The 27,179-nt window shown below is 47.2% G+C and overlaps 1 protein-coding gene across 2 annotated transcripts in view; it reads left to right on the forward strand.

Moving 5' to 3' along the window:
- ITGA9 (integrin subunit alpha 9) overlaps nt 1-27,179 on the forward strand; it is a 365,208-nt gene that overhangs the window by 31,266 nt on the left and 306,763 nt on the right. For both annotated transcript variants that reach the window (XM_044934133.2, XM_006077035.4), the window contains exons 4-7: nt 840-963; nt 16,709-16,776; nt 22,320-22,449; nt 25,487-25,572. In XM_044934133.2, coding sequence (XP_044790068.1) covers nt 840-963; nt 16,709-16,776; nt 22,320-22,449; nt 25,487-25,572 — 408 coding nt within the window. The remainder of the gene's footprint in view (nt 1-839; nt 964-16,708; nt 16,777-22,319; nt 22,450-25,486; nt 25,573-27,179) is intronic.

A 27,179-nucleotide genomic window follows, 5' to 3' on the forward strand; every position in this document is an offset into this window, starting at 1 on the left:
TGCTCTAGTGGGTAAGCAGGTGGTGCCGTGAAGGTCAGGGTGAAGGTCAGGGTCTGTTGTGGGCAGAGCAACACCTCTTGTCTCTAGATTTTTCTCAACATATCCTTTGGTCCTCAGGCCCATTAGCTCCACCTCTGCATCCTGAGGTCACCCCCTTCTCCGCTCTCCACTGCCCCCCTCCTGGTCCAGGCAGCAGCATCTCTCACCTGGATGCGCACCTCCACCCTCGCCTACCTACAGTCACCACTCGGCAGCCCAGTTATCTTTCCAAGCTGTGAGTTACACCACACCACTCACCTGTGTAAGACCCTCCATTGGCACATCCACTAAAGTCACAGTCATCCTTGAGGTCTGCAAGATCCCCAGGGACTGCCCCTGTCCTCTCTCTGACCTTAGCTTGCCCCAGAGCAGCCCCACAGGCCGCCTTTCTTTCTCTTGACTCTGCAAGCCTTCTTCTCCATTGCCCCTGATATTCCCTCTGTGCCCAGGGTGTTTGGCTCTTTCTCATGCTTTCGGCCGCCCCTGGCCTCCAGGTGAAAACCGTCCTCCCTACTCCTAGATCCTTAGCCCATCACCCTGTGTCCTTTCTCCCCAGCACTTGTTATGCTCCTCGTTTGTTTATATGTTTGTTGATTGTCTGCCGCCTCCCAGGGGCACCCCCGACCAAGCTCCCACGGTCTGCTGATGCCCAGCACGGCGCTGGGGCTGGGTGGGAGAGAACGTGGCTTCCCAGCCACTGTGTGCCGCTCTCCTCCCACAGAACTGCCTGGTACTGCTGGGCTCTGCTTTGTGACCTCCTGGCCTGACTGTCCTGCTCTGAACCTCTCTCTGTCCCGTAGGCCTGTGCCCACCGCTGGAAGAACATCTACTATGAAACAGACCACATCCTGCCCCATGGCTTCTGTTACATCATCCCGTCCAACCTCCAGGCCAAAGGCAGGACGCTGATCCCTTGCTATGAAGGTGAGTGCTGGTTGATCCTCCCTTGCCCCCACCCCATGTCACATCTCAGACAACCCCCACCCATTTCCACACCACCATCCAAACACTCCTCGCTGCTTTCCACACTCCAGCAGGAGGGCTGCACCGTGTCGCCGGGTGGCCCTTTGGTGTCTGAGGATCAGGTAATGAGGAAGGTGGGAAGGGACAGCATTTCCAGGCCTTGCCCAGCCTTGCCCATCTGTGCCACAGAGCCCATGGTACTCCCCAAGCTTTATGAAGTCTCAGACTGAAATTCACCAGCCTCTTGGTTTCCTGACACTGCCAGATGGTGTGCAGCCTTGGGAAACTTGTTTTCCCTCTCTGGTCCTGTTTCCTTCCCCTGAAAATTCAGAGGTTGGCTCAGTGTAGCTCCCAGATGGTCATAAGACTCCTGAGATAGCTCCTGGCCACATCCGTGGACAGTTGTCCTGAGACAGAGAGAAGAGAAGACCCAGGGTTCAGTCACTGTGACATCTCAAGTCTGGTTTTCCTTCTCATGCAGTCCACGCACCCTGCAAATGCATGAAAGTTGGGTGCACCCTCAGCGTGGTCTTGAGAGCTCCTCACCAAGGGGCACTTAGAGTCTGGGAAGGAAAATGTTTTCTCAGCCTCCCTGCTTAGAAGCTTCTAATGCCTGGGCTTGGGACCATTGAACATCATGACTTAGCTCAGCTGAATTTGAGCTTTAAGGATTCAGTGTCACTTATTGCAGTTTTATAACTTGTGCTCTCAGGGTTTTCTTAGCCTAATTTTAAGTGAGCTAAGTGCTTGGCTGTTTATGTTTTAATTCCCTCCCTAATTTATTTGTTTGGACAGAAATCTCCACTAGCCTGTGGCCACCTTTCCCCTGGGCCTCCCTGGCTTTTCCCACATTTCCAATTTTGTGGCCATTGAAGAGGGGCCCTGGAAAAAGCAGGGTCCCTGCAGGAGGCACAGACCCTCTGCTCCGCGAGGGGGACCCTTTCTTTGATCCCACGTGAGCATCTGATCAGCTCTGGTAGGAACATGCCAGGCAGCTGAACTCTGGCCCTGTTCATCTCAGAACTGCCACAGTCATAAGGGAAACCTCACCTGAAAATGGATGATGATGTGATCAGTCAAGAGAGGGAGGACTAGGTCAGATATAGATAAGGGGCCAGGACTGTGTCCTGACCGCCCCAGATTGTTGCTGACTGGGTACCTCGTAAGTTTGGGGAATAGTGAGAGGGTTGGTAGGACTGATGGAGGTGGTGGGGATTGAACTCAGCTAGTTATGCAATAGAACCAGGACTCTGGTTTTCCCAGAAGGTATGTTGTGAAATAGGGCCACATTGCCACCCCTGGCAACTCCTCTTTACACACGCATGGGTGTCAGAAAGCAGGAGGACAGCCCTTAGGCGAGGGAGCTGGGGTCGCATGTCCATGTATGCGTGTAGCTGCCGTGGCTCACTCTTTCAGAGCATCTGTTATCTGGCAGTTGGTGTGGGTGAGTCAATAGAATGTGGTTGGCCTGGGCACTTTTATATATTCTCTCATTTCATGCAAACTTGGTATCTTTCTTCACTTGGGTTAGTTGCTTTTGAAAGTTATTCCAGAACCCCAGTGGGGAGCAGGAAAGTGAGAAAGGGGAAAGTAGCACATGTGTGGAAGTTCCCCATGAGTTACAAGCCTGGGCCACTGGGATGCAATCTCAGGGCCAGCACAGGGCACACGCTTCCCAATTCTCCTGCCTGAGGGAGGAGGAGCTGGGTCTGCATCCGCTGGGCATCCTGCCCTGCCATGTATGTGGGCAGGGCAAGTCCCCAGGCAGAGAGATGCGGGTGCTGGCTGGCAGGTGGAAGTCAGGCCGTGTCACAGAGTGTTGAGGGGGCCTCGGGGCTCCTGTGAGTGGGCTTCTGTGTTGCCTTTCTCCTGGTACAGGTGAGGATGCGTTTAATTGCCAAAGATCACTCAAACAGCAAATGGTTCATAGACCTGGGTTTTGAGTTTTGTATCTGTCTGACCTAAGCAAATCATTCTGTCCCCCAGAGGTTGGAGGGTGGGGGGGATTTCTGTTTGTGTTTTGGTGTTTCTGGTTTAAATGAGCTTTAAATAGGAGCTAGTGATTAACCCTCTCAAAAGAAGAGAGGGTGACTGAACTGTCCCAAGGGTCCAGTCACCAGGGGAGGGGAACATGAATGTTTTGGGTGTCAGTGTTCTCAAGAGCACCTGCCTGTCTCCTTTGCTGGAGGCTCTGGGCTGACCTTGGCAGGAGCGTGAAAGCCTGTGTGAACCGAGGAGTGTGGGACGGGGCCAGGTGGCAGGATGTCACGTCTGCTGCACGTGTCCGTCATTCCCAGAAGAGTGTGAGTTCCAAGCCCAGGCCTAAAGAGGCCTCATGTATTTCCACCCACCCCTCCAGGTACTTCAGACCATCACCCTGAACGTGTTCTCCATCACTCACTGGTCCCAGAAGGGAGACGTGTGTAACAGACTGAACACCAGACATGCAGCCAGAGGCCAGCCAAGTAATCCAAACCCTAGCAGACCTGTAGATGTGCTTGTGAGAAATAAATGCTTGTCATCGTTTGTAAGGAGATTTCCTGGTTTTTACATGACGATAGTTGACTGGCACAGGCTCATTTCAGGAACCCACATTCCTTGTGCAACAGTGGCTGAGTGATGGGCTCCAGTCTCCAGAATCACTCTTTTCTGTGGTTGATCCTTGACTTAATGACGACCAGCTGGAACCAGCAAGGGAGGTAGCAAAGTGGTCATGCCCTCTGCCCAAGCTTCTTCCCCCGCTGGGCACACACACATCAGGATCCTGAGTCTTTCAGTGCCCAGAGAGGGGAGTATGGGGTGGGACCAGGTGGGGACCACTGGGGTACAAGCAGCCCCTTAGAACAATGGGGGACTGAACAGAACGTCTCTGTAGTTCTTGGTCCTGTAAGAGGTGAGGGGTGGCAGATGCTCAGATTTCTCTTGAAGAGGGACTGGCAGGTGGGGGCTTGCAGGCCACACTTAGGGCCCTTGCCTGTGCTCCAGCTTTGGGATCTCCATCTCCCTGTTTTGTGGTCTAAACTTAAGGCAACCATCATTTTCTCTTAATGTGGAAAAACTCAAGTAATGTGAGCTGTCTGTTTCAGGTAGGGGATCGTGTGGTGGTGAAGTGCAAGGGAAGTATTTTGGAGTTTGAGAGAACCTATCAGATATCACCCAGCCTGGCCTCTTTGTCTTTACTGATGCCCAGAGATGTGGGGTGGCTTGCTCAGGCCCAGTTTTAATTACATGCTGCATGAGGAGGAGGCCAAGCAGTGTAGTGGCTAAGAGCACAAGACTCTGGGCTCAGAGCCCCAGTCCTGGCTCTGCCGCTCACGAATGCCATGACCTCACATGAGTGACAGCCTCGTGTGCTTAACCTACCTCATGAGGCTGTGGAGAGGATTAAGTTAAAGCTCACAAGTTCTTAGAGCAATGGCTGGCATACGCAGATGAGACAGACAGATAGGAGGGTAGGTAGGTAGGTAGTAAGGACTACAGTTGACCCTCTGCACCCAGGGCTGTGAGGGGCCAGCTGTGCTGTGCCATTTTATAGATGGGACTTGAGCACCTTCTGATGGTGGTATCTGCATGGGTTCTGGAACCAGTCCCTCATGGATACTGAGGGAAGATTGTATGTACTAAGCACATATATGCTAATATAACATATCTGCTAATGGAAAGACCGATAACTAAAGCTGAAGCTCCAGTACTTTGGCCACCTGATATGAAGAGCCAACTCATTGGAAAAGACCCTAATGCTGGGAAAGATAGAGGGCAGAGGAGAAGAGGGAAACAGAGGATGAGATGGTTGGATGGCATCACTGGCTCATAGACATGAGTTTGAGCAAACTCGGGGAGGTAGTGAAGGACAGAAAAGCCTGGCCCGCTGCAGGGTTACAAAGAGGCGGACATGACTGAATGACTGAACAACAGCTACAACAATTTGCTAATATACTATTTGCCAAGCAAGTATTTGTTAATTACTGTAGGATGACTAATTTTTCTACCAGGGATAGAGTCCACACAGTTTTATTAAGTACTGAATACCTTTTATGCCCTGTGCTAAGTACCTGGTGGATAAAACCCAAGAAGTTCCCCATCTATAGGGGAAAACAGAGTTGGAACATGATGTCTCCAAAGTGGCAGAGCTGAGTGAGGAGAGAATTCTGTGCCCATGTAGATGGCTAGGGACCTCTCCAAGGGCCCAGCCTGCATCCACGTTCAAGGTTGCATTAAGGCAGGATTATTTCATTTTGCAACTAAAAAGACAGAGCCCTGCCTAGAGTTGGCAGCCTGTTGGGGCCCATGGAAAAGAGGAATGGTGGGTGCTGGGCAGGGCAGAAGAGTGGAAAGACCCAAGGGTGGGGCTGGGTGTGGCCCCATCTCCCAGGCTTCTGCCTCTGTGGCCTCACACTCTACGGGGACCCTCGTGGGAATGGACACGGTAATGCCTCCATTGCATTTACCTCTGAGGGTTATTGTGGGAAGCCCCTGCGAAAATGCAGGGGGAAGTGTTCAGAAAGACTGCACACTGTTCTCTAATCATGGCCCGACTGTGGGTCTCGGTGAGGGTCAGCCGTGTTCTCTCCAGAAGGTCAGAAGGCTGATTTAATTTGGAGAGCCTCTAAGAATGTGGGCACCTGTCTACAATGTCGCAAACATTTTAATTCTTAAAAAGTTGGTCTTTGGTTTGGCACAGATTCGTTTTTCTCCTGGCTCTTCAGGTGCTTCCTGTTTCTCATTGGGTGGGAAATGCTATCAGAATATTCTGTTTGGAACCAGGAAATGTAGAGAGAATTGGAAACAAAAATGAATTTAGGACGCAAAAAACGCGGATGGAGCGTACCCCTAAGTCAAACCGTTCATTTGGTATGAGAACATCATTACTACCATATGGGGTTTGGTTTTATCAACGTGTGTGAGAAAATGAGAAGTTTAGTAGGATAACAGATGGGGACAACTCTTTGTAAATTAAAGGGCACACACTAAAACATTAGTGTTAACTGAGTCATGGGATTTTAGTACTCCCCAGAGTGAAGTCAGTGCATTGATAAAATCAAGTGCAGGGATTTCTTTCATCCTTTGCCCTCAAGTCCACGGAGGCAAGAAGCCAGAGCTTCGCAGGAGAGGTCTGTAAACAAGTTATCATTTTATTCTCACTGATATGAAATAATCTGGGAGCAGCTCACCTAAATTAACAAAACATATTCCAAGTCAAACACTGATGAATGCAGTTGGGTACCACTGTATATTAGATCTAGTTTCAGAATCTGACTTTACCACTCACTCATTCCTACGATTGAACTCATAGCTCCTACTTTCTGATTGGGTGACTTTGGGTAGACCACACCACCCCTCCGCTCCCCTCCCCGAACCTCAGTGTCCTCCTCTGTAAAATGGAGAGATTAATCTCTATTACTAACACACACACACATACACACACACAAGAGGTATTTGGGATTTCCCTGGCAGTCCAGTGGTTAGAACTCTGCTTTCTCTGTGGTTATCTGGTCTGGTAACTAAGATCCCACAAGCTGCACGGTGTGGCCAAAAAAAATAAAAAAGAGATATTTGAAGTATATAATGTGCCTAACAAGGCTATGGTTTTTCCAGTAGTCATGTATGGATGTGAGAGTTGGACTATAAAGAAAGCTGAGCGCAGACGAATTGATGCTTTTGAACTGTGGTGTTGGAGAAGACTCTTGAGACTACCTTGGACTGCAAGGAGATCCAACCAGTCCATCCTAAAGGAAATCAGTCCTGGGTGTTCATTGGAAGGACTGATGGATGTTGAAGCTGAAACTCCAATATTTTGGCCACCTGATGCGAAGAGCTGACTCATTTGAAAAGACCCTGATGTTGGGAAATATTGAAGGCAGGAGGAGAAGGGGACGACAGAAGATGAGATGGTTAGATGGCATCACCGACTCAATGCACATGAGTTTGGGTAAACTCCGGGAGTTGGTGATGGACAGGCAGGCCTGGCATGCTGCAGTTCATGGGGTCGCAAAGAGTCGGACACGACTGAGCGACTGAACTGAACTGAACACAGTTTTTAGCTCAGAGTGAGCATTCAGTAAAAGGGAATTTTCTAATTAACTTTTTAAGTACTATTTTTGTCTCCTTTAGTCTTCACAGAAGATGTCCAGTGATCCTGCTTTAATGAATAATGGAGGGTAGAAAGCTGGGTATTGCTAAAAAGATTTTAAGATTCCTTGAAAATATGTTTTTTAAAATATCTTTGAAAATCCTATTTGCAAAATTTATTTGCTTGGTAAGCGCTTCTCTCTTATGTAGAGGATCTAAAATTTAAATTACACCATATTTAAATGTTCTGAAGTTTGGAATGGTTGGGGTCTTAATCTGTCTAATTTTACTGTCCCTTAAAATGGTCCCATGGATTCCCAAGATTTCTGTACCATTTTCTTTGTTATCAGGGGGTGGCCAGGCCTTTAATTCCTAATTTCTTTTGCATCTCTCACGACAGAGATCATTTCTAGAGAAGGAAATAAATAGATCCCCTATTTAGATGCGAAGATTCTTCTTCTAATGTTGTGGCCTGTGGCTCCACAGGGGATACAAATCAATCAAGGTCCATTTACAAATGAAAAGCAATTGAGGTTTTGTTTTGTTGTGTTTTTGTTTTGAGGAGAACCATAAAAGGCTAAGTTAATCCATTTAAAAATTCAAGAACAAGACCCATAAATTTTTATTAAATAAAGAGCTCTACATTTACATAGGATTTTATGGTTTCCAAAGAGCTTTCATTAGCATTATCTCATTTAAGTAAATACAGCAAATTAAAAAAAAGCACATGCAGTCCCATATTAAGGGCCGTTAATGCAGAGAAGGACCCTGCGAGGGGAAGCTGGAGGGTGACCAGAGGGGACAGCTAGAGCCAGTCGAGGAGGCCAGATCTCTTGCAGTGACTCTTGGGCTCAAGGAGCCCCATCAAGCTTTTCCTTTGGTGTGAAGAATTCTTATTTTTTGCACAAAAATATTCTTTACTTCAAACATGTTTCCATACATTGTGTGGAATTGTTGACCACTTAAACTCTGTCATCTAACCATTTCCTTGTAGATATTCAAATGTTATGAATCTCCTCTTCTAAAATTGCCTATCTATGTGATGGATATCTTCCTTCAGCTTTATACCTTTTAGAGACACTGACAGATTGAGAGTTACCAAGTATTTTTCAAGCAGGCGCTTTCTGGGCTCCAGGTATTCTGCTTGGTATTTAACATTTATGATTTTACTGGATAATCACATCATAGGGGAGTAACTATTCTTATGTCCATTGTACAGACAAGAAAACTGAGGCTTTTCAGTTTCTTCCCTTAAAGATTACTGCAAAACATTGAGTATAGTCCCTTGTGTTGTATAGTAGGTCCTTGTTGCTTCTTATCTATTTTATGTATAGTATATGTATATATATATGTATGTATAGTAAGTAGTGGCTATGTGTTAATACTAAACTCCTAATTTATGCTTCCCCTCTTCCCCTTAGGTAGCTATAGTTTGTTTTCTATGTTTGTAAGTCTATTTCTGTATTTCTGTTCTGTGCGTGCTTAGTTTCTTCAGTTCTGTTCAGTTGCACAGTCGTGTCCAACTCTTTGCGACCCCATGGACTGTGGCACACCAGGCTTCCCTGTTCCAGAGTTTACCCAAACTTATGTCGATTGAGTCGGTGATGCCGTCCAACTGTCTCATCCTCTGTCATCCGCTTCTCCTCCTATCTTCAATCTTTCCTAGCATCAGGGTCTTTTCAAATGAGTCAGCTCCTCGCATCAGGTGGCCAAAGTATTGGCGTTTCAGCTTCAGCATCAGTCCTTCCAATGAATATTTAGGACTGATCTCCTTTAGGATGGACTGGTTGGATCTCCTTGCAGTCCAAGGGACTCTCAAGAGTCTTCTCCAACATCACAGTTCAAAAACATCAATTTTTCGGCTCTTAGCTTTCTTTAAAGTTCAACTCTTACATCCATACATGACTACTGGAAAAACCATAACTTTGACTAGATGGACCTTTGTTGGCAAGGTAACGTCTCTGCTTTTGAATATGCTGTCTACGTTGGTCATAACTTTCCTTCCAAGGAGCAAGCATCTTTTAATTTCATGGCTGCAGTCACCATCTGCAGTGATTTTGGAGCCCCCTCCAAATAAAGTCTGTCATTATTTCCCCATCTATTTGCCATGAAGTAATGGGACCAGATGCCATGATCTTAATTTTCTGAATGTTGAGTTTTAAGCGAACTTTTTCACTCTCCTCTTTCAGTTTCATCAAGAGACTCTTTATTTCTTCTTTGCTTTCTGCTATAAGGTTGGTATCATATGCATATCTGAGGTTTTTGATATTTCTCCTGGCAATCTTGATTCCAGCTTGTGCTTCATCCAGTCCAGCGTTTCTCATGATGTACTCTGCATATAAGTTAAATAAGCAGGGTGACAATATACAGCCTTGACGTACTCCTTTTCCTATTTGGAACAAGTCTGTTGTTCCATGTCCTGTTCTAACTGTTGCCTCTTGACCTGAATACCTCTTGACCTCTCAGGAGGCAGGTCCGGTGATCTGTTATTCCCATCACTTTAAGAATTTTCCACAGTTTGTTGTGATCCACACAGTCAAAGGCTTTAGCATAGTCAATGAAGTAGAAATAGATGTTTTTCTGGAACTCTCTTGCTTTTTCCATGATCCAGTGGATGTTGGCAATTTGATCTCTGGTTCCTCTGGCTTTTCTAAATCCAGCTTGAACATCTGGAAGTTCACAGTTCAAGTACTATTGAAGCCTGGCTTGGAGAATTTTGAGCATTCCTTTGCTAGTGTGTGAGATGAGTGCAATTATGTGGTAGTTTGAGCATTCTTTGGCATTGCCTTTCTTTGGGATTGGAATGAAAACTGACCTTTTTCAGTCCTATGGCCACTGCTGAGTTTTCTAGATTCACTGACATATTGAGTGTAGCACTTTTCACAGCATCATCTTTCAGGATTTGAAAGAGCTCAGCTGGAATTCCATTAACTCCACTAGCTTTGTTTGTAGTGATGCTTCCTAAGGCCCACTTGACTTCACATTCCAGGATGTCTGGCTCTAGGTGAGTGATCACACCATCGTGATTATCTGGGTCATGCAGATCTTTTTTGTACAGTTCTTCTGTGTATTCTTGCCACCTCTTCTTAATATCTTCTGCTTGTTAGGTCCGTACCAGTTCTGTCCTTTGTTGTGCTCATCTTTGCATGAAATGTTCCCTTGTTATTTAATTTTATTGAAGAGATCTCTAGTCTTTCCCATTCTATTGTTTTCCTCTATTTCTTTGCATTAATCACTGAGGAAGGCTTTCTTATCTCTCCTTGCTATTCTTTGGAACTCTGCATTTAGATGGATGTATGTTTCCTTTTCTCCTTTGCCTTTCGCTTCTCTTCTTTTCATAGCTATTTATAAGGCCTCCTCAGACAACCATTTTGCCTTTTTGCATTTCTTTTTCCTGGTCTTGATCACTGCTTCCTACAATATCATGAACCTCTGTCCATAGTTTCAGGCACCCTGTCTATCAGATCTAATGCCTTGAAGCTATGTGTCACTTTCACTGTATAATCGTAAGGGATTTGATTTAGGTCATACCTGAATGGCCTAATGGTTTTCTCTGCTTTCTTCAATTTAAGTTTGAATTTGGCAATAAGGAGTTCATGATCTGAGCCACAGTCACCTCCTGGTCTTGTTTTTGCTGACTGTATGGAGCTTCTCCATCTTTGGCTGCAAAGAATACAATCATCCTGATTTTGGTATTGACCATCTGGTAATGTCTTAGTCATGCCCAACTCTCTGCGACCCTATGGACTGTATGGGTCCTGCTAGGCTTCTCTGACTGTGGCATTTTTCAGGCAAGAATACTGGGGTGGGTTGCATTTTTGTCCTCCAGGGGATCTTCCCCACCCAGGAATCAGACCTGGGTCTCTAGCGTCTCCTTCATTGCAGGTGGATTCTTTACCCATTGAGCCGTTGGGAAGCCCCATTTCTGTTTTGTATATAAGTTCATTTGTATAATCAAATTGTTTTATTATCATTTGGTTAGTATTCACTCAGAAATTGAGCAAAAATTTAGACATGAAGAGTGGAAAGCAGTTTTTTCCATCTGGTATTTTATTTCATGGCTAAGCTAAGAAACTATGGAAAGATAGCTTTTAAATTGATGTGTTAAAAAGACTTGCTTTAAGATGAAACTTTCTCGAATGGATAAAAGGAAGAGTTCAGTAGGAAGAATATATGTTACACTGTATAGTACACCTTGATCTTTCAGTGGATTGGTTTTATCCCACCAGTGTTTTGGGAAGAGTGCAGGAAGCGACCCCACCCAGGCTAATTCTTGAATGAATTAAATTCATTAGTGTAAGCTCCATGCATCACGTTGCGGGTTGTGAACATTTGGAAACCAGTATTTTTTTCCTCTCTGAATTGCCTGCTGTTTAGACTGGGTTTAGTGAAACCAGCAGCTCAACCAAGGGAAAATACTACCATTTTTAGGCTGAAGGAGCCATACATCTTAATGAATCAAAGTGTATGACGCAGGCCACGTAATTTAGACCCACCCACATCAGAAAGAGCTTTCCAGCCTGTTTCCAGCTCCTCCGAGGGATGCCTAGGCCACCATGCCTTGCTCCCCTGATTGAGTTCCCCTCGTTTAACAGTCAGGTTTGTCACAGCATCTGTGCGCTGCTGTCCTGCCAAGCCCGGTTCTCTCTTGCTGCTTCGAGGTGGATGCACGTTTTGTTCTATAGCGGAGAGGAAGGAGACTGGCAGGTTGTGGTCCTCCCTGCCCGGCCACGTCCTGAGGGCATTTGGAGACTTGAGTGGGTGGAGACTGAGGGGCCCACTGCCTTTGTGTGTGCAGGGGCAGTTCTTCCTGGGAACTCAGGAGACTGGCGGTCCTGTCCCAGCCCTCCACCCTGTGCTTCCTGGACCTGTCCACGGAGCAAGACTGTGTGACCTGACTGTGTTGTGGTGGGGCAGCCCCTTGTCTCCACACCCACCCCTTCTCATAGAGGCTCTCCTGCTTCTCAGGTGTCGACAAGCAAAAGCAAGCTTTCTAGCATATAGGTATGATAGATTGCCCTACATATATATATATATTTTTTTTTTTTTTTTAAAGAAAGGCCTATGTTTTACAACTGGTTTAGAGAGAAACTTCAACCTGCCCTTTATATATACATATATATGTATATAATATATATAATATTTTAATGTATTATATAATATAAACAAGATATACAAAATATTAAAATATGTATTATATATATGTTTTTATGTATTGTGTATTTGTATATATTTATATATATTATCACTTCAGTTCATTTGCTCAGTCATGTCTGACTCCTTGCGACCCCATGGACTGCAGCACGCCAGGCTTCCCTGTCCATCACCAACTCCCAGAATGTGCTCAAACTCATGTCCATTGAGTCGGTGATGCCATCCAACCACCTCATCCTCTCTTGTCCCCTTTTCTTCCTGCCTTCAATCTTTTCCAGCATTAGGGTCCTTTCTGATGAGTCAGCTCTTCATATCAGGTGGCCAGAGTAGTGGAGCTTCAGCTTTAGCATCAGCATCAGTCCTTCCAGTGAGTATTCAGGACTGATTTTCCTTTAGGATTGACTGGTTTGATCTCCTTGCAGTCCAGGGGACTCTCAGGAGTCTTCTCCAGCACCACAGTTCAAAAGCATCAATTCTTTGGTGCTCAGCTTTCTTTATGGTCCAACTCTCACATCCATACATGACTACTGGAAAAACCATAGCTTTGACTATATGGACCTTTGTCAGTAAAGTAATGTCTCTGCTTTTTAATATGCTTTTTAGGTTGGTCATAGCTTTTCTTCCGAGGAGCAAGCATCTTTTAATATCATGGCTGCAGTCACCATCTGCAGTGGTTTTGGAGCTCAAGAAAATAAAGTCTCTCACTGTTTCCATTGTTTCCCCATCTATTTGCCATGAAGTGATGGGACCGGATGCCATATCTTATTTTATATATATATATATTTTTTTTTTTCTTTTTTTATTGCAGAAGGAATCAGGTTAAAGTAACAGTGGTATCCTTAACTCATGGAAATAACACTCAAAAGAGTGGAAACAACTGGAGCATGCTGTGGCCCAGGACTCAGTGCCTCCTGGGAAGGCCCCCATAGCCCGAGCCCAGGCCCCAGGGGCCACCGCTGCACCCTGAGGTGCTAGTTTATCTGTTGTGTGGCCTTGCTCACTCTCAGATACTTTCTTAGAGCACTTCTTGCTGAATCAGGATTTTTGACTATCTGGTAGGCCAGCACAGTGTGGGTGTTTGATTTTTACTGAATAGGGGCAGGCCAGGCACAGAACTTGACTTGGGGTTTGGGTGACGGTGCTTGCACGATGGTAGCTAGTCTCAAGATGCAGTTGGTCAGGAATAACTTTGAAGTGTTGTGTAAAGGCTGCTCACGCCACTTCTTCACAGGAGTTTGACTTTTAGAAGAAGAGCACTTTCTCGCAGGAGTGCTGGGCGTGGCCATCCCATCTGTGTTCTCAGATCTTTGAGGCTGTGCATGGAGGATCATGCCAAGGGTGTAGGCAGGGATTGAAGAACTGGTTCTGAGTATTCTTTCCAGTTCTTCCTGCAGCCTGAGAGGGAGATGATATTGCCCAAGGTAGAATCAACCAACCTAGGTTTGGAAAGCCCAGAAAAATCCATGCTGTGCATCCTTGACCTGCTCTAGTCATCCCCACCATCATCCTCAGGGCTCCAGGTCAGTGATGGCACCCATTGGAGAAGCAGGGTTCCTGGCACCCAGGACACAGCTCCTCTTCAAGCAAGGCTGGGGTGGAGGTCAGAGGGCAGGGCTGGGAGGTCAGAGAGCACAGAGGTCCAAGGTGAACAGATTGGAGAGTCGAGGTGCTCAGCGTCTGGAGGAATGTGCTGGGCCCTTTCCTTCTCTGCTCAGGGCCTTGTGTCGGCACGGACAACAGCGTCCACCCCTTTCCTTGGCAAAGCCCACCTGCACACACCATACCTTATACAGGGCTGGTATTAGAGGCACTGAGATCAGTGAACTTGTCTTGGTGTTGAATAAACTATGTGATGAATACATTTTGAAATGGAGAGAGGGGATCACTTTACCTGCAAGGTCACCTGGGCAGAGAAGCTTGAGGAGGGGTTCTGGAAGGTTCTGGAAAGCTGTGAAATGTGAAATGTCAGCTACACATCCCAGTGGAGCCTTGCTAGACTGGAGTTGCCACAATTGCCTGCTGAAGAGTGTGGTGCAGTAGGGAGGGGCCCTGGAGTGTGGAAGCATAGGACTGGATCCTGTTCCAGGTTGAAGGGGTTAACCAGAGTACAGACATTTCTGGACAGTTAGAACATGGCCTGTCCTCTCATCAGGAGTCTTGGGTACCAGTCAGGAGCCCCGTGTGGTTGATTCCTTGCTCTAGAGCATCCCGAGGAGGCAGGTATAGACCCTGGGGTTTTAGGACCATCGGAGCCCTGTGTGATGGTGCCTGCTGCCTGTGTATCTCTGGTCCACAGACCTTGGAAGAGGCTGTCCCAGCTCAGGGAGCCAGGCTGGCCTCTGAATGATGCCAAGATACTGGCTGAGGCAAGGGTGCTGGTCAAAGGGCTTCCCCTGCTGGCCTTTGGTCTGGGGTGGGGTTGGGACCCTCCCAGATCCCAGAATGGCTGTGGTCTACCTCAGGAACCCTGGGGTCTGCTCCTGGCTCAGAGCTCACCAGCGGAGTTTGGGGATGTAGAGAAAGACAAGTTTTTCCGTCTGTTTTTGGAGCCCCTGTCACAAAAGAGACCTTGAGACTTCTTTCTTTAAAGCATGAAAGATTCCCACATAATTCCTACTTACGTGCTAAATTTATGAGGCTGAACTCCTGTGTCCTGCACCGGAGTTTCCTTCAGCTCATGTGAATTTCCTTTGTACGTTTCATTTGTCCAAGACTTACGATTGGGTGTTTAACCCTAGAGTCGGTGGGTGGATGTGCTTTTTGCCAGACCTTCCACATTTAATATGACTGTTTGTTCCAGTTGGGGCATTCCGATCCTTCTTGCCATTGTGCTATTTGATATAAGATTTATTATTAATTTCTGTGATTTCTTGCCATCATACAGTTTGATGCAGGATCTGTTTATGACTTTGCATTAAGCCTTGCTCCTGGCCCTGGGTGCAAGATGTCGCTGAGAAGTTGCGTTGCATCGTCACTGGGTTGCCTTCTGTCAGGGCTGTGAGTTCTCTTTGTAATAACAGGACAAGGCAGAAGGAACTGATTTAGCCCTCGCCTGGAAGAGGAGTAACTCCATTGACATTCCGTTGTAATTTAGCAGTTGGTTAATGGCCACTTACTGGAAAATGTTACCAGGTTCTGCGGTGAGTGTTGTTAGAAACTGAATTACTCTGTGTATTTCCCCTGAGCCCGTCCCCCGCTTCTCTTCCAGGACACACTCTGGGCCACAGGAAGTGGCACTGTGTTGCAATCACAGCCTCATTGTTCCTTTGTATTATTTACTTTGTGTTTCAGAATGAACTATATTGCTTTTAATGGAAGCAGAGACTTGTCAGGAGCCTGGGGAGGCGGGGAGTGACTTGGGGAAGGGGGTCACTGGGTTGTTTTACAGGGTAGCTTAGACCTGAAGTTGCCCAGGGGCTGCCCTGAGCCTATGTCCAGCCAAGTCAGTTTCACAGGTAATTAATCACTTAAGCTGGACATCATTCCATTTCCATGTCTTTACCCCTGTCATTATTTCAAATGGCTAATCACCTTCTGGGTTTGGTGTAACCACTCACCTTGCAAAACCTTTGATAAGTCACAGAGGTGAAAGAATGTGGATTTCCCAGTCTGCCAAACTTGGGTAGAATCTGGCTTTGCCATTTACTAGCTGTGTGACCTCGGAGGAGTCACTTAACCGCCCTGAGCCTCTGGGGCTTTCACTTGTTTACAAATGGCCCTACGTGTTCCCAGGGATGAGGGATTGATGAAATGATATGTGAGCACAGCTGGTACAGTGCCCAGAACCTGCTAAACTTAAAATGCCAAGGGAAATATGAAACAGTAGCAACAGAGTTCCCGTTTGTTGGGTTGGAGTATTGGGAGTTGAGGAAATGGCGGAGGAAGAGAACCCATTCGTGTGTTTTCTTCTGGCCTGGCGAGTCTCCCCTTTTCCTTCCACACGAGGAGTTCAGAGTGATGGTGTCACCATGCGCCGGGGCCGGTCCAGCAGAATGCCCTCTTCCTGCAGTGCCTGGGCTCTGAGGGCGGGAAGGCATGTTGCCTCCAGCTGGAAGTAGTGTCTTTCTGGGAGGCTTCGTTGTCTCCCAGGGGACTCCACACTGCAATGGCCACATTATTCCGTTTCTGGGTCATGTTTTTAGCTCTTCCTTCCTCCTGGGGCTCCCCATCCTTTCTGGGCTGAATGAAGTAATTGTCGCCAGCCTCCCACTTAATTAGGGTGGCTGCCGCTCCTCCTTTCCCACATACAAAGGAAGTCCGTCGGGGCACTTGGCAGCCTCGCTACCTGATGGCCCCGGAGCCTGGATTTTTGAGGTCTGGTGGATTCCTGAGACTTTCCTTCTGTGCCCCAGTCTGCACGGCGTCCCTAGGCCCTGCCCACGGCCACACGCGGGGCCGTAGCCAGCGCGCCGGGCTGCTCCACACACGCCTGGCACACACTGACGAGGCTGTGGTCTGCTTCTCTCCCTCCCCGCCCCTCTAGAGTACAAGAAGAAGTACGGAGAGGAGCACGGCTCCTGCCAGGCCGGGATAGCGGGCTTCTTCACTGAGGTGGGTATTGCTGTTTGGGCCGTTCTTCTCTCATGGGTGTTCATTTCTTGGCTAATGGGGGTTTCAGGGGCCCTTTGAGGTGGGTCTTCTGATCCCCCCGGGCCCCCTGGTCCCATCCTTGATCTCTGTGTGAATTCTGGTCCTCACATCCAGGGAAGGGTGTTGACACTGGTGGGGGCACCTGCTGGCCGGAGGCCACAGGCAGAGGGGGTGAGCCGGCCCATTTGGACCCTCATTCGGACGGTTTCTCCAGGAGTCAGTTTGACTCTGAGACCTATGGAAGGAATTGATTCGAGGGGGTGGGAGAGAGACAATGCCCAGTTAAGTTTATGTCTTCTTGCCAGCAGGTGTGAGGCTACATTAAGCATCCAGGCATCACCTCCTAGCAATCCTTCTCCTTAGAGGAGAGACTCAGTTTTTCTGCACAGCCCCAACCACCCCCTTTCCCAGTTTCTGAAGGACCATGACTTCGGATTCTTATGATCTGTTCTGTCGGACCATGACCTTTGGCTGGTGGCCCCTGTTTAGGGACTATTTTCTCATGTGATTCTCACCCACTGTCCGTCTGCTCTTCACATCAGCTCCTCATTTCTCGTTTTTATGGTGCTCTGCCACGGGAAAAGTTCTATGCCAGGCTCTGTAAGTGGCCCCATCATCCAGCTAGCTGCCCAGGCCAAAAAAAAATGTACTTTTTACTTTACTTCTAATCATACACAGTCTGTTGTTTTAGCCTCCGGAGCACATCCCAGATATGACGGCTGCAATCGCCACTCTCATCAGCCTTCAGCAGAGCCTGCTCATTGGCTGCAGATACACTGGCCCTGAATTCGTCTCCTTGTAGCCATGCTTTTTTTTTTTTTTTTTTTTGTAGTAAAATGCACATCACAGCTTCCCAGATAGCGCTAGTGGTAAAGAACCTGCCTGCCAACACAGGAGGTATTAGAGATGCGGGTTTGATCCCTGGGTTGGGAAGATCCCCCGGAGGAGGGCAAGGCAACCCACTCCAGTATTCTTGCCTGGAGAATCCTATGGACAGAGGAGCCTGGTGGGCTACAGTGGGGTCACAAAGAGTCGGACGCAGCTGAAGAGACTTAGCACACACATGGTTCCTCTACAGACAGTGAACATTCATCTTTGGTCAGATCTAACAAGCTTTTTCTTTCTGGATTCTAGACCTCTCTGTTAGGAAGGTCATCCCCATCTTAAGAGTGTGAAATGGTCACCTATATTTTGTTATACCACTTTTGTAGATTAAAAAGTATATCTTTAATCCATCTTGGATTTATGTTTGCAAATATTATATGAGGGAAATTAACATTGTTTTCCTAAGTGTGTGGTTGGTTGTTCTGATACTGGTTTGTTAAACAGTTTCTTTATCCTCGTTGGTTTGAAATACCATCCTGCTGTAGGCCAAGGTCACCATCTTCCATCTCAGTGAGCATTTAGATGGTGCAATTTCTGTGGCTGTTATTCCTCCAGTGAGATCTAGTGAGAACGACTCTACCCAGTCGGCAACAGGGAACCGCTGTAAGTTTGCAAGCAGGTGACAGACACGGTAGTGGCCGTGCTGTAAGAAAGGCTGTTTGGGCAGGTCTTGTGCCCAGGAGTCTGGAAGTGGGGGAGCCTGGAGGGAGGCCAGGTTGAAGGCTGTGATGTGGCCCTGCCACAAAATGACAGGGCAGCTTGGGGAGGGGGTGCTTCAGGAATCAAAAGGATGACAGCAGTCGGAGAATGTGAAGGCAGTGTCAGCGGGCTGGGCAAGCAGAGGATTGTGGGGTGGAGGAAGGAGGTTTTATGCCAGGGTTCTGGGGAATGGTGGTACCAGTGGAAAGAGGGCTGCCCAAGAAAGAACCCACTGGAAGAGGCAAACCACGGGGTCTGCCTTAGACATGTGCCATGTGAGGTAATGGGATGGGATGGCCACACGAATGTTTTTAGAACGTAGCCTCAATGTGGCCAATCCTAGTATGTTTCTGAGGGGACTAGATATGCTTCCCTGGTGGCTCAGATGATAAAGAATCTTCCTGCAGTTCAGGAGACCTGGATTTGATTCCTGGATTGGGATGACCCCTTGGAGGAGGGCATGGCAACCCACTCCAGGATTCTTGCCTGGAGAATTCCACAGACACAGGAACCTGGTGGGCTACAGTCCATGGAGTGACAAAGACTCAGACACAATTGAATGACTAAGCACAGTACACAGGTGTGCTTAGCATGGGTCTGGAGTTGGGGGGCTCTGGGTGTGTCTGTGTATGTGTGTAGAATACCTCCTTTAGATAGTGGGAGGAGAAAGTCAAGTCATTGCAGAAATGAGAATTCATCAGAGATGGTGGTGGGGAGCTAGGGGGGAGGAGGAGTCCTGGGGAGCAGGTATCTCCAGCTGGAGAGTCAAGAAGGATGAGGACACTGGGGCTGGGGGGTGAAGAGGAGGAAGTTCAGGGGTGCAGAGGGTAAGCAGGGGGCCGTGCCAGCCCGGGTTCCCAGAGGAACCAGAGGACCTGTTGGGATCCCAGGCCCTGGGCTCCAGAGCCCAAGGGAAGCGTGGTTGGGGAGCAGTGGCGCTGGTGCGTGGAGCGCTGCAGGGGGGCAGGGTCTGGAGGGCTCAGTCCTGACCTGGCCACGCCATCTCTAGCCACAGGGGCCCTTGGCCTTTGGTTCAGTTCCCAGGCTTTTGCACTCCCTAAACAGGAGGTCTTTGAACTCGTGGACTCTCTTGTTTCTGGAACTTCGGCTGTTGGAGGCCGAGCAGGAAATGCGGTTGAAGGGGTCAGGCAGCCCTGCACCCCTCTCCTGCCCTCCCACTGACCTTGTCACTTGGGTTTGCCTTCGCTGGGAGCTGGGCCTTCCCTGCACAGGATGGGCAGCTGCCTCCCAAGCTGGATGTGCTTCCGTGGCCTTCCGGTCATGGCCCTGTTGTCCCAAACTTCTTGGGCCCAAGGCGACTGCTTGTCTTGAAGATCAGTGACCCTGGTTATCAAAGCTGTTTGAGCTGTGGACACCACATAAATTTTAGCCCAGCATTGAGGACAAGAAGAGAACTTTCCGGGAACATGTTTATTTTTGCACCCTAGGATAACAGAGATAGATACTTCTAAGCAGTGTGAGAAGACAGCCCAGCCCCGCCAGCGTTGGGACACCACCATGAGAATCTGGGAATATTTGGGTAGAAATTAGTTCGACATAGACTTTTGTCACAGATCCTGAGGACTCTTTTGCCTCCTGGCCTGTGCCAATCTGCAGGGCACCGAGAAATGCCCGCAGCTTAAATCTTGGGTAGCTCCAGGTACCTGGGAAGTTCTGCCCTTTGTGGAAAGGCCCATGCTGATTATTGATGGGATTTTGGCAGGGGTGACCTTGGACTTTTGGAGGAGCGCATACTTCTGTGTGTTACATTTGTGCTGGCTATTTCCTGGGTGGTGAGGAGCCAAGCATTGATCACATTTTCCTGGCACTTGTGGACAGGGGCAAAAGGGCCCAGGCTGCACCCACAGCGGATGGAAAAAGCCAAATAGGAGGGAGTCCCACAGAGACACTGTTTTCCTACCCCCAGCCCTGAGGGTCTCAGGCTGGGCCTCAGTTTATCTATTAATAATTTGAACTGCAGGGAGAAGGGGGGCATGAACACTAAGAGGAAAGGGGAAAAAAAACACAAATGCTTTTCGTTTTAAATGTTTTTGAGGGGAGAGATGGCTTTGTCTTATCCTCTTTATAATGTTTGAGAGAGGGGATGCAGTGATATGTTCAATGTACATTTCTTAACTTTTTCCCTGGATTGATCTGAATTATCAGAAAGCAGCACCTCCACTGCCTGGTGTCCTGAAGAGCCTTTCAGATCTCTGGTGATGCTCAGAGCTTTGGTCCAGGAAAGGCTGCCGGTGGAGAAAGCTCTACACTGTGTGTACAGCTGGCACTGGGGATACTGCTCATTATGACCCTCTGTGCTCCGGGTGTTTGGGCACTGATTACAAATTTCTTCCTGAGCTCAAGGCCAAGGAGAAAGTCTCTCCGCTCTGATGATCATTTGTCTTTCTCATGCCCCTGCTAGTACTTGGACAGCCCCTTACAGAGAACAGAGAAGTAAAAGGAGGATGAATGAGTGAGTGAGTGCACTGCTTGTGTTTTCCTAGACTTGTATCCTGAGTGCAGAAAGTGATATATTTGTATCAAACAGTGAGATACCCCGAAAGTGAAAGTATGAAAGTGTTAGTCACTCAGTTGTGTCCGACTCTTTGTGATCCCATGGACAATAGCCCTCCAGGTTTCTCTGTCCATGGGATTTCCCAGGCAAGAATAGTGGAATGGGTTGCCATTCCCTTCTCCAGGGGATCTTCCTGACCCAGGGATCAAACCCACATCTCTCGCATTGCAGGCAGATTCTTTACCATCTCAGCCACCGGGGAAGCCCAGATAGGATCTTAGAACCTTAAAATGAAGTGCTTCTCAATGGTCATTCTTAGTCAACACCTTCCTGAATTATCAAGAGCAAACCGTTCAGGCTGGAGTCTAGTGGCCTTCTTTCCAGTGATGCTCCCATGCTGCTTTGTTAAAGCTGTTACCCAAATTGACCACGAAACACGTGTTGCTTAAAGCATTGTCCTGCTGCTGCTGCCACACACATGCTCTTCTTTCTGCCTTCTCTGTCCTCCTCTCTCTGCTGTTCTATTTAGATGGCTCTGGCTTTTTTCAGACATTTACTCTTGGAATTCAGTGTCACTTTATGAATTGCCATCAGAAACTCAGACCTCTTCGGGCAGGATCTAGCCTCTGAGAACTCGTTGGAAACCAGCAGCTTCACCTCTGCAGGGAAGGGTCAGCCAGGAATGATGTTTCTGAAGCATAAGAGTGTAAGAGGGTGGGTGGGTGCGTGTCAGCCGCGAGTGGTGTGACCTGTGCAGCGTCTGGCGTCTCCATGAGCCTGGAAGGCCCATACCTGTCTTTATTGTGACCCTTTAGGACAGAGTATTTTCTAAAGTATTTTGTACATTTCCGTGTTGTCTTACCCAGGGAATGTTGTAGAAAGGGACTTGAATGATATTTGGACCTGGTATAAGCTTTCTTACCTAGTAAAAGATGCTGAATAAATATTGTTGAATGAAAAGTCAATGGTTTGGTTTGAAGAATAATTTTTATTATTTCTTATTATTATGTAGATACTTTAGAAAGTATAATAAAAGAGAAAGGATTTCCTATAGGGGAAGGAAAGACTTAATGATGTCTTTCTCTGTCAGACTTATCTCATTAGCATAATGGCCTCTGTTGCAGCCAGTGGCAAAATTTTGTCCTTTTTTATGACTATATTCCATTGTCTGTATGTACCACATCTTCTTTACCCATTTGTCTGTTGATAGACATTTAGGTTGCTTCCATATCTTAGCAGTTGTCAATAATATAAATGTGAATTTTTTGTGTTGCTCATAAAGAAAGTTCTGGTGGGGCATCTTTAGTTTATTATGAGTTCCTTTTTGTGATTGTAGATCTCACCACACTTCTCTATCCTCTCTTCAGTTTCCTTCCCTTTTCACCTTTGGGTTTCTCTTTTGTAGGAGCTGGTGGTGATGGGCGCCCCAGGCTCATTTTATTGGTCTGGGACAGTCAAAGTGCTGAACCTCACGGACAACACCTATTTCAAACTGAATGATGAAGTGATCATGAACAGGAGGTACACCTACCTGGGTGAGTAGCTCAGGGGGATGACAGGTAGGAAAGGGGAAGTGGGAGAGACTGCCACCAAGCTTGCCAGTGACCGCTTTCCTGGTGGGAAGCAGAGTTCCTTGGCTTTTGCATCTGTTGTTCTAGTTAGTTGCACTTTTAACCAGGATACCTCAACATTGAGCCACACACACAGAAGGCAGATAGGAGAACAAAAGAGGGGACTGAATTCAAACTGTGGGATTTCATTACAAAGCTGACAGTTGAACCTCCATAGAAGCAAGCATTTTCTTTTCTTATTGTAGCAAATGCTTGGGTTCAGATGATTAGATACAAGATGAATGCAAGAGAATTCTGGTTTTCTAGGACTTCCCTGTGGTGAGGTCTCTGCTTCCTGGTCACAAGACTGGTTGCAGATAGAAATAATAAGAACCAGACATGAGCATGACAGATGGCACCCCAATCCTAAAGTTTAATTAAAGGCTCAGAAAAACTTTTCTTGTTTCTCAATCCTTTTAATCCTCTGGAAAGAAAATATACACAACTTACGTGAGCAGCCACCAGGCCAAAATGACCCGGGACAAGCCAGTGCTTATTAGAGAACAGAGAGGGGCTGTCTTTGCTTGTGTATAAGACAATTTGACATGCCTGTTTTCTTTAATTCAGGCCCTAAATGCTGCAATTCTGGGCTGAAAATGAAGCTAAATTTAGCAAGACCTAATGATGAGAAAACAACATTCTTTCACTTATTACACTTAATTCAAATCTGGGGGAGCCCCTGACCACCGTTTGCATAGAGATTCACTTGTGAGTTGACAGGAGGAACTCTCTGACTTGCCTTTTCCCCTTCTAACTACAAGTTTTTTAGCCAGTAACACAGGCTCTGAGACCTTTACTCAGAGCCTTTGAGGCGTTGATTGTTCTGTGCTCCCAGCTCGTTAATGCTCTTGCTTTTTGAAGACTTACTCCATGTCATGTCAGGCTCTGCATATTATTTATTTTAATTCCTGAAACAATCTTATGAGGCAGCCGTTCTTTATAGGTAAAGAAGCTGAGGTGAAGAAGTCATATAATCTGCCAAGGTCCCATGGTTCATCAGTAGTAGAGCGGGGGTTGAGCCTGTACTTTCTGAGCCCAGAGTCTAGGCGCTCAGCAGACAGCACAGTCCAGTGGTGCGACCTCTCCCTGGGACTGGGAGCTCCTTGAGGAGGGGAGTTGGCTGACATTTCCAGGTCTTGGTATAGTGCCTGGGGCAGCACACGTTTATTAGATGAGAGAATGATGAGAAAGCAGGAGAGAGCCCAGTTTGGACATGGCCTTAGGGTCAGGGTTAGCCCCTCTGAGCCTTGGGGCCTGTGGCTCTTCCCTGTGTGCCCATCAGAGGCCCTCATTCTTCAGAAGCTCATGCACACAGGGTCACGTGAAGCTCTGTGGGCACTCATCATGCTGTTAGGGAATATGAACCTCCAGCCTGAGAGAAATCAGTCACCTGGCGAGTAAGAATTGATCGTAATATGACATTACACAAAATGCAAGCATCTTACGATCATAGCTCTAGGGTTTGCAGCTGAGGAGAAGGTTCGGAGAATACGTGGCAACCTGTACAGGGTTTCAGCTGCAACAGGGCTCTCAGAAAACAGGAGGCGCTGAGACCAAGCCCAGACAACTTTTACCTTTACTTCTAGATTCCTTTTGCCTCCAGATTCTTTGCTCAGCTATCCGTCTATCCACCTTCCAACTGTAAGCGTTTTTCTCCCTTTTCGTAGGAAGGGATGTGTGTAACGGCTCATGACAGGAGCTTGGGAGACACAGATTGGATCTGAATCTTGCTGAGTAATCTCGGACACGTTGCTTACCCACGTTTAGTCTCCGTGCCCATATCTGTGAAATGAAATAAATAATCATATCTTCCTCATAAAGTTGGGAGATTAGAGACAGGGGCATCTGAAGACCTGTGTAAGAATTTCACAACAGTTTTCTTTCACAATAAAGTTGAAATAACAGGAAGCAACCCAAGTGCCCAGCTTTAGGAGAATAAAGACATTATGACATAGTCATACAAGAGAACACACTCAACCATAAAAAGAAACTGCCACTATACTCAGCAGCATGTGCTAAACCTCACAGAGATTTTTTTTTTTATAATTATTTTTATTTATTTGGCTGTGCTTGGCCTTAGTTGTATTATGCAAACTTTTCATTGTGGCATGCGAATCTTAGTTGCGGCATGTGGGGTCTAGTTCCCTGACCGGGGTTCGAGCCTGGGCCCCCTGCATTGGGAACGTGGAGTCTCAGCCAACAGGCCACCAGGGAAGTCTGCAGATGTTGTATTGAGTGACGTTTAGAACAGGCACAATAATGCATGATGATGGAAGTCAGAATGGGGTCACCTGTAGCAGGTAGTGATTGGGAGAAGGAAAGAGGGAACCTTCTTGGCTTATGATTCTGTGGTTATAGTCACTCTGGGTGGTGACTGCATGGTTATGTCCATGTGTCCACACTTGTTAAATTCTACACGTCAGATGTGTGTAATTTACTGTATGGGAATTATATTTCAGAAAGGAGCAACGACAACAAAAAAACAGATGTAGAATGTTTAGCATAGCACCTGTTCAAAAGAGGACACTCAGAAAACACTCTTTCCTGCCCTGGGTCCTTGTGAATGTGTCTTTTTGTGAGATGAGCCATTCCACAGTGAGAGGCTGACAGCTGCCATTTGTTCCTGGGGCTTCCCGCCTCAGTGGTAAAGAATCTGCCTGCCAGTACAGGAGACACAGGAGACTCAGATTTGATCCTTGGGTCAGGAAGACCCCTGGGGGAGAAATGGCAACCCAGTCCAGTATTCTTGCCTGGAGAATCCCATGGACAGAGGAACTTGGCGGGCTACAGTCCATGGGGTCACAAAGAGTCAGACATGACTTAGCGACTGAGCACACGTGCAATTTATGTTCCAAGAATAACTGGATCATAATTGTCCAGATAAAGGATGCTTGAGAGACACTGTCTTCTGATGGGTCTTTTCTTCTTTCTCAAGCTCACCCTTGGTTTCTTTCCTTTGTAGGCTATGCAGTTACTGCCGGCCACTTTTCTCACGTGTCCTCCACTGACGTGGTAGGAGGTGCCCCGCAGGATGAAGGCATCGGAAAGGTGAGGAGGAAAGTGTGTGAACTAGCAAGGGGTCAGGAGGGGAAGTTCACTGTCTCTTTTTAGAGATTTGTCAGCTCACGTTGATGTGAACATGCTGCTGGATAATGATGAAATATTGAATCACCTGTCTTCACTCAGCCTCTTTTGAGAATTTAATTTGAAAGCTTCTTCAGAGTGTGAACACTGCTTCCAGACCTCTCTGTCTTCTACATGTTGTCATCTGAGAATGTTTTAACGACTGACTCTGTATTATTTGAGAAATGATTAAGGTTGACCCCTGGCATCATGGCATCCTCCAAAGAAATGGTACCTAGCGCTGCCCAACCCCAAACCCTCCCCTTTCCCAAACCCTCCCCTTTCCCAAACCCTTTCAAAGTTTGACTTAATGGAGCCAAGTCTAGTCCCAGATATCTTTGGGGATTTCTTTATTTTTAGGCCTAGATTCTCATATTTTTTGTTTTACTCCAATGTTTTAGAACAAGATTGGTTCAGCCCAGAAGGTAGAATGGGAATATATGGGTCTGTTTCCCTAAATTGTCTGTCCAGAGTGTAGAAAAGACTCCATGAATATAAGGCAGTCAGAATCCCTTTGGGAATCATGGCATCTGTGGGGCCTGGGATATGGAGAACTGTGCTTGTTGGGTCTTTAGCTCCAGGCTAAAGGAAATCCAGTTGAGTTGGTCTAGATGAGTCAGGAATCTGCATTTTAATGAGCTCTGTAGTTGTCCTGTAGGTAAGACTGAACAGAGGAATGGTCTTTAGTCTGAATCCTTAGGGGTGGACACATGATAAAATCCGGTTGTATCTCCGTGGACTTGGAAAAGTGGATTCTGGAGAGGCCCAGGTGGACCGAGACCACTGTTAACTGAGCCTTCAGCTAGGATGTCAGTCTGATCAGCAGATGAGGCGTGACTGCTGGGCGGTCTTGAGGGTTAGTTTCCTGGATCCTCCTCGGCAGGAGTTGGAAGTTGCCGCTCATGTTTCTGGAGCATGTGCCCCCGTCCCTGTTGACGCAGATGTCATTTTCCTTGCAAATGAAGTCAGATAAAAATCCAGGGCCTGAGTACAGGGGAGGTGGACAAATGAGCTCTGATAACTTCAAGCAAGGCGAAGGCCACATGAATTCCTTTACATGGTGGAGGGACAGAGCCAAGAGCTGTCCCCGTATAGATAATCTCTTCTGGGAGGAGCTGCCTGTGACCAGGCATCTCTGTAGCATTGGCAAACGTGCCTGCCTCCCAGTTCACAGTGATACGGATGCCTTGGTGCTGACAACAGCTTTTTTTTTTTTTTAATCACCAGTTGATTTTAAATCACCAGTTGGTTTTAAATCACCAGTCAAGAAAACGTGATCTAATTGTATTGTCTTTTCTTCAGATGGTTGAGATAACTGTGTAGTCCCTGTCAAGTCTTAGGATGAGAGTGGTGCTTAAAACTGGTAGAACCAGACAGAGGGCATCGTGGATCTAGTTAACAAAGACAAACATGAAACTGTTGCTTTCAGCCAGAGCGCATGAGAGGCACTGGGAAACTGTCATAGTTAGCAAAGCTGGTGATCGTTCCATATTCCCAGACATGGGAACTGGTACACACTTGCTTCCTGAGGA

Source organism: Bubalus bubalis, chromosome 21 (genome assembly GCF_019923935.1).
Source record: "Bubalus bubalis isolate 160015118507 breed Murrah chromosome 21, NDDB_SH_1, whole genome shotgun sequence".
NCBI classification, from domain to species: domain Eukaryota; kingdom Metazoa; phylum Chordata; class Mammalia; order Artiodactyla; family Bovidae; genus Bubalus; species Bubalus bubalis.